The 6,128-nt window shown below is 43.3% G+C and overlaps 1 protein-coding gene across 1 annotated transcript; it reads left to right on the plus strand.

Annotated features, from left to right (window-relative positions):
* The first annotated feature begins 1,015 nt into the window (after positions 1 to 1,015).
* Positions 1,016 to 4,545, plus strand: lratd2a (LRAT domain containing 2a). The gene has a single exon (XM_030064293.1). It carries the CDS (start codon positions 1,517 to 1,519, stop codon positions 2,336 to 2,338), a length of 822 nt encoding a protein of 273 aa, XP_029920153.1. The 5' UTR covers positions 1,016 to 1,516; the 3' UTR covers positions 2,339 to 4,545.
* The last annotated feature ends 1,583 nt before the right edge of the window (positions 4,546 to 6,128 follow it).

Here is a 6,128-nt window from a genome sequence, read left to right on the forward strand (position 1 = left end):
TGTCAAACACTCTCCCACCCCCACAGGAACTCTCATTTTCGCCCCTACACATCTTCCTCTTTCCAGTCTCTCACTCACAGCTACACCCTTTCAAGACAGGTGTTTTCACAGTACGGCTGCTGCAGTGTGCCGTTTTTGGGGCATACTGTGCACATTCCCCTTGCCTGTGGGATACATAGTGAGAAAATAGCCCATGACTGAGAGTCTAGGCAGGCCAGGAGCCACTACAAACGTAATAGAGACATTATGGTCCCACCAGGAGAGGAGAGCGAGCAAATGACTGTGCAACTCCAGTTCACTCAAGGACAGACAGGTGGTCAAGACAGTAAAATATCTATGCAGATGTTGCAAACCTTTTCCTTGTCATTGTAATAACATTTCCAATCAGCTATTTAGCCCCTGGGGTGGAGGGTTGCCCAATCTGCCTTTTCAAATTAGTATTTCAGCTTGCACAATGAAAACCGTGCTGCATCAAATGAACAGGTGTCCTCTAAAAGATGCAAATGACTTTTTTTGTGATCAATTTTTGATCAATTGAGATTTTGTTAGTTATTTCTCTTACATAAAAGAACCACATAATCCTCCAATTGTTTAGTTCAGACATTAGAATCCTATAGGAGCATCACAGCAATACCTTAGACGACTAATAATAATAATAATAATAATAATAGCAACATAAGGACGCTATTAACTTACTATTCAGTACCACAGACACACAATACAAGCATAACAGGAATATTTTAAGATTACTATGATAGTCATTATGAGATGGAAGTTTCCCGCTGCTATTATTCCTTGTATCTCGGCTTTCACGATCCAAGGTCGACTGAGTGCATCCGATGAATAAGCCATGATATTAAAATTGTATGTTTTCGTAACATTCATCTGTGGACCTGTCTCGAGCGCATGCAGTTTCCTCGCTTTGCAGATGGGGAGCGGGTGTTAAAGGGGCGGTCGTGAACGCAACGCGCACTTCCGCTTTAAAAGAGGAGCCGTTTGTACAGTCGCCGTGGCGATGCCAAGCCACAGATCTGCCTTCACACACGCACTCCTCGTCGAGGCATCGTCGGATCTCCGCTATTCAGTGCGGAAGCGAGCTAGCGGACTAGTTTTGTCGGCGGCGTGCTGCGATAAATAAATAACAAGTCATCACTGCTGCGCGGCGACGCGCTGGATTGTAATTCACGCTGTTTTGCTGTAGATGTGACAGCCGGCGGACGGAACTTTACACTGGGAAACCGCAGGTGAGTCAGGAGAGAGGCTACACCTGCGGGCTATTTCCCCCCTCGCCGCATTTTAACCCACTTTGCCTCCCAACTCCACTTGTTGATAAGCCGCCAACAGGCTGTCAGCGTATTCATACCTCAGAGATACTCATATGCGTAATTTGGATACGGCTGCAGGAAGTTTTGCTATGTGTGTGCGCCACGGGCAGATGGCGGGGGTGATGTTTGGCGAGTGGTAACACCTCAGCATCAGATCGCATTACAGGCTGCTACCGGGGAGCAGCGGCGGCATGGGGAACCAGGTGGATAAGTTGTCACATTTAAGTTACGCAGAAGTTCCCACGGTGGACCCGAACGGCGTGGACACCGAGGACGGTCCACGCATCGGCGTGTCTTACATATTTTCCAACGACGATGACGAGCTGGAGGATGGCAGTGCCGTAGATGGCACCGATAAGGACCAGAATCAGGAAGAGAAGCACTACGACCAGCGCGACGAGGTCGAGTGCGCCGTCTACAACCGAGATGAATGCATTTACGAGAAGAGCGTCAAGTCCAGCGACCTGGAGGCTTACTCCCCGGAGAATCTATTGAACAAATGCAAAGCTGGTGACCTGGTCGAGTTCGTGGCCACCGGCCAGTACCCGCACTGGGCCGTGTACGTGGGAGACTTCCAGGTGGTGCACCTGCACCGATCCGAGGTGAAGAACAGCTTTTTGACAGATGCCAGTCAAGGCAGGAGATGTCGGATTGTGAACGACCTGTACAAATTCAAGGCTCTCGGTGCGGACATGGTGGTGCAGAACGCGATGGAGCAAGTGGGCTTGAAGGACCGAGAGTTGAGCTGGAGAAATTCCGAGTGCTTTGCAGCCTGGTGCAGGTTTGGCAAGCGTGAGTTCAAAATGGGTGGAGAGATACGGATAGGCAAACAGCCCTACAGGTTGAAAATATTCCTGTCCGACAAACAAGCACACGTGCTGGAGTTTCAGAGTTTAGAGGACATGATCATGGAGAAAAGAAGAAACGACCATCTTGGCAGGACAGCCGTCTTGCAGGAGCTTGCCAATCATTTCAGTGTGGAGGAGATTAAAAGTGAACCAGGCGCCGAGTGATTTCTCGTCTAACTGGTTCCCTTTGCAAGCTGACGGTTTTCTTTCAAATCATTGCTTTGCAAGTAGAATAGCTTAACCAGACATATTTTTTATACCTTGCTTTGATCTATAGCAAACCTTCACTGTTTCGTTTTTTTGTCGGAAGACTTAATTGAAGCACAAATCCCACAATTTACAATAGGATGCTCATTTTGTCATCATGCCTTTTGGTCCCAGTGTTTTCATATAGGTCTATATCAAAGTTAATGCCTTAAAGCCACAATCCTCAATATCCCTGGATGCATAATGGCCTTAGCAATTATGAATTCAATTATCTGAAAGTAATTGAACTGATTCAATTAAATGATATGCCCATAGCACCCCCCCTCCAGAGAATGTATAGTTGATAATTGCCTTACAAGCCTAGTACCGCTGTCTTAACCTGTTGTAAGCCCATCAGTAAGGGGTGAATGTTTCTCTGCTCATATCCTGTTTGGCGTGCCACTCCTCAGTTTACCCACACATCATCAAAGTTTTGCAAGAAGGATTCTGCCTTTAAGGCTCACTCTTAAACCAGAATCTGTGGAAAGTGGAAAACATGTTGTGGAGCTGGCCTGCATTAAGCCGAACAAAGCAGCGATTAACTGTACCAGACACTGAAGTCAAGTAAACCCTCATTCTTTGTCACCTCTGGATAGTGAGTGTTGTTGTTTATGCTGTCACATCCTGTATGAAGCTGGCCTACACAGTGTTGCATTAACCACATACGCACTCAGAATTCACACCGATTTCAAGAGTACTCCTCTGAATGCATCTGTGGCTGCTGGGTCTTTTGATTAGCTAGGCTGTGTGCTCTATCTGCATTTATTTTAAAGGGCTATTTCTCTTATTTTCATGTTTTCAGATGGTTCTTACATGTTAAGTTTAGTGTGATGCCTTTATTCATACAGAACAAAATATGCTTTATCTAAACTCCGAATGCAACAAATGCCCAAATAGGAAAAATCGCATATGTCTTGGACTTTTCCCCTATAGATGTCTATTTTAAGATTGGACTTCTACCATACCAGAAAGAGTTTGCACTCTTTCATTTCCTGTGGTAAGGCCAGCCATTATTATTATCATAATAATGATAGTAATGCTAAATGAATATGAGAGTCATATTTCTTGGTCACTCATGTACCTCAATAAAACGAGAGATTTTACCTAAATGTACAACGTCAGGGTTGCCTCACTGATTTGCCTTGAAGCGGTATAGATTTTTCTTATGTTCCCATGGCCAAAGAAACAAGCCAGTTTCAACGTCTTAGTGTTTACACTATCTTAGATTTAATGTTACATTTGGAAATTGCTCTGTGAAGGTGAAAAGCTCTGCTGCTTTCAATACAGGGACAACCTCCGTTTATTACATTAGTTCTCTGTTATCCTGTTGACAAGGAATAATAGTCTAATTGGTTTAGTAAAAGCCTCAATCTGGATTTTTGAATCTGTAAATGAGGGGCATAAAGTAAGCTTTTAGCAAGATGTTTTTTTTTTTTTGTCCCATTAGCATTTTATTTACAAGCTCATTTCGTTGCAGTGTGTTAATACAAAGCAGACTTAATGCTGTGGGTATGAAGATTAATTTCTGTTATAATGCCAGAGGAGTGGTGTCTGCCATGACTTCATATAGTAGCATCAGAAGCAGCATGCGTAAGATATGACCAAACCTCTGTTTTGCCAAGAGGTGTAATGGAGACACAGGTGTTAAGAAATGTAACACAGGTATAACACTGGCAATAATGTCTTTAGGTGCAGTGGACAGGTAGTGTTGGCTTATAGACCCCACCTGTGCTACACTAGACACTGTGACACAGGGTATCTATTGTGCTTTGGCCAGTTATACAACTGTATAATCAGCATAGTAACTCTAAAAACATGGATTCATACTTACATTTATCCAGACTGTTTTGTTTTGTTTTGTTTTGTTGTAATTCTCACCACGCAGTGTGATCCCATCGTGTTATTATTGTCTAATAAGATATGCAGCCTTTCTAAGCTGTTCTTCACAAAATCTATCTTCATATTTATGCAATGTTTTATTAGTTATGAGGCCTATTCTTGCCTTTATGAGAAAACAATCAGAAGGATGATGTTGGTTTCCAATTCACGGCTTCTCATTTGTGCGTTAAGGGAGAATGTCGGGGGTAAACTATTAAATTAAAGCTATATGTGCATACATCTTGTGATATGCAGAGTGACATGTCTAAACACCATTATTTTGCACATCAGTAACCATTACGTTAGTCGTCCTCATAATCCAACAAGTGTCCAGACAAATGCAACAAGATTCAGATACAGATTTGAAACACAAAAACAGCAATGTTTCATCTAAAGCCTAGCTCTGGTTATTTTGATCCTCATTTTCTTAGTTTTTTTGTTGTGTTTTGTTTTGATCATAACAGTGTCATCACTTATATTATTGTAGAGCTGTAAGTACCTCCAGTTTGCTGGCAGTGATGCTGTCCAGTACACACCCAAGGGTGCTCAAACAGGACAGTCGTGGACAGTCAAGCCTTGAAAGTATCTAGAACAGGGCCTTTCAGCACATGAGCACTCACATTACAGTGGGTTCTACCTCCATCTGATGTCTGATTGGCCTGAAACCTGCTGCAATATCAGATACTCAATGTTATTTTAATTAAGTTGAGCTAGTTGGCAAGTAGTCGGTTCAAGTAGCCAAGTTCACGTCAAACTGGATGTTCTGCATGCAAAAAGACGACCGGGGAGGAAAACGATCATGTTGACTAATCATGTTGACTAATTGTGACTAAAGATCTGTGGGATTTTTTTTCAGGCTCTGTTATTTCCCACCTGGAGCAACAGGTTGTGGAAGTGTGTCAGCGCAAGTAGAAATAGCAGGGACTCCACTGATATCAGCAGTCCAAGGTATTCAAAATCAAAATTATCCGTTCTGTTCAAAACTGATGCAATCGACCGTACTTACGAAAAGCGAGGAAATGTCTGCTGCAGTTGGTTGGTTATGATTAATTTTAAAGTCTTGAAGTGATTTTGGATGTGAGCGTAAAAGAGTGCTTTGAAACTGAAGCAACTAAATCCCAAGTGTTGCTTCCAAATTCCATGGCCTCGCTGAAGTAATGTAATTAAATGAGGATATGAGAACACATATTTAGCTTCTTGACAAAGTTGGTCAACCGGTCTTGAGTGTATTTGATAATCTGCATATTGAAGCAGGAGTTTTAACACAGCAGGAGTGGAGTTTGTCTTGGTCTAACTGTTTTTGACCGGGTTTCCTCACACTTCCCAAAGACATGCGGAGTCAGGTGGACTGGGTGATTCAGGCGACTCTAAGTTGCTCATAGGTATGAATCTGAGTGTGACAGACTGTTTAAATACCTTAGTGACCTGTCCAGAGTGCCTCCCGGTGCATGCTGGGATAAGCCTAAGCCTCTTGCAACACTGAGAAGAGAAGAATGTAAAGAGAACGAATGAATTGGGTGTCGTGTGTATCTGTACGTGCTGCTCCATCCTCTCTGTTTCGACAGCCATGGTACTTTCAAAAGGCTTGAACATGATGTTCAGATCCAAAATAATAGCAATGAGTGTATTTTATTTTTACACACAACATTTCCCTTGTGGTGTACAGGGAGGATGTACAAGCCTGACTCGTCTCACAGTGAAGTAGGAGCCATCTGGCATTAACTACATCTCAGGCCAGTCCTCTTGATAGGATGTGAAAGCATGGGGCATACCAGAACCAACCCAATTATAATCAACTGTCAGCGCTTGCCTACAGGTATCTATGCCAGCT

This window comes from Myripristis murdjan, chromosome 11 (genome assembly GCF_902150065.1).
Source record: "Myripristis murdjan chromosome 11, fMyrMur1.1, whole genome shotgun sequence".
NCBI lineage: Eukaryota > Metazoa > Chordata > Actinopteri > Holocentriformes > Holocentridae > Myripristis > Myripristis murdjan.